The sequence below is a fragment of the Malurus melanocephalus genome, unplaced genomic scaffold (genome assembly GCF_030028575.1).
Source record: "Malurus melanocephalus ecotype Western Australia unplaced genomic scaffold, MMel_1.1 scaffold_1454, whole genome shotgun sequence".
NCBI lineage: Eukaryota > Metazoa > Chordata > Aves > Passeriformes > Maluridae > Malurus > Malurus melanocephalus.
The window spans coordinates 34,888-36,332 of NW_026624686.1; the positions used below are offsets into that span (position 1 = coordinate 34,888).

Sequence of the window (1,445 nt, forward strand, 5' to 3'; positions counted from 1 at the left end):
CTCCAGCCCTGGGATCATCCCCGTTCCTCCTCTGAACCCACACGGTTCCCATGGCTGCAGCAGGGTGGGGATGTGCCCTGACAGCCTCTGTAGGGTTTGGGATGGCACAGCCRAGCCGTGTCCAACCCAGCAGAGAAGCCAAGAACGGGACTGTTCCCCAGCACAACCCTCCCCTCTCATTAACACCTTCCCTTTAATTATAACCCACGTTTATCCTTCCCCCGGTGCCAGAGCGGATCAGACCCATGCAAACCCACAAACCAGAGTTCATTTTTTCACTCGAGGCTGCGATATCTTTGTGCTGACAGTGGTTTTTATTGTCTCCTTTAAGATTTGCCCCCTCCTCAGCGAGTTTCTGCCGTGGCCCTGGGGAACTGCAGCATCCTGGTGAGYTGGAGCCCCCCCGAGGGACCCCCTGTGCCCATCGGGGGGTTCGTGGTGCAGTGGGACCCCCACCCTGAGCCCCAGCAGAGCTGGGTGAAGCTGCCCCCATCCCAGCTGTCCACGGTGATAACAGGTAAATAAATGCMCCCCTGGAATCCAGTTTGTTGGGGAATGTTTAAAGCAATAAKTGAGGTCTGAATTTGGAATCCAAAGCTGGGTTGGACGGGGCTTGGAGCAGCCTGGGGTAGTGGGAGCTGTCCCTGGGACTAGGGGGCTTTAAGGTTCCTCCCACCCCAAACCAGTCTGTGATTTTGCATTTCTGCATTTCTGTATTTCTGTATTTCTGCATCTTTGTATCTCTGTATTTCTGTACTTCTGCACTTCTGCATTTCTGTATTTATTTCTGTATTTCTGTATTTATGTCTGTATTTCTGCGTTTCTGTATTTCTATATTTCTGTTTTTCTGTATTTCTGTATTTCTTTCTGTATTTCTGTATTTCTGTATTTATTTCTGCATTTCTGTATTTCTGTATTTATTTCTGCATTTCTGCATTTCTGTATTTCTATATTTCTGCATTTCTGTATTTCTATATTTCTGCATTTCTGTATTTCTGTATTTCTGCATTTCTGTATTTCAGTATTTATTTCTGTATTTATTTCTGTATTTCCTTATTTCCTTATTTCTGCATTGCTGTATTTCTGCATTGCTGTATTTCTGCATTTCTATAATTTTTACTCAACTCTCTTCCAGGGATCCAGGGGCAGCCACAGCTGCTCTGGGCACCCCAGTCCCTCCCCACCCTCCCAGGGTACAATTCCTTCCCAGTCTCCCATCCATCCCTCTCTTCAGGCACTGGGAACCCTTAATTTTCAGTTCTCTGCCGAGCTCAGAGAAAATTTCCTTCCCTCCTTTATGAAAGATACCTCAATAATCACAGGATTTATCTCAGATGGAAGCAGCTGATGCCAACCCTCCTTCCCTGACTGCAAATCCTTCAAAGAGCAGCTCCTCAATTCTAATTTCTGTCTCCAGAGCACATCAGAGATAATGTCTGCTATCA

The 1,445-nt window shown here is 46.6% G+C and overlaps 1 protein-coding gene across 1 annotated transcript in view; it reads left to right on the forward strand.

The window, feature by feature from the left end:
* The window catches only part of LOC130587003 (interleukin-12 receptor subunit beta-2-like), a gene marked incomplete at its 3' end in the record, with an annotated part of 11,894 nt that extends 10,454 nt beyond the window's left edge, over positions 1-1,440 (forward strand). The window contains exons 6-7 of the mRNA XM_057387953.1: positions 332-517; positions 1,418-1,440. Of these exons, the coding sequence (XP_057243936.1) occupies positions 332-517; positions 1,418-1,440 (209 nt within the window). The remainder of the gene's footprint in view (positions 1-331; positions 518-1,417) is intronic.
* Positions 1,441-1,445: the final 5 nt, after the last annotated feature.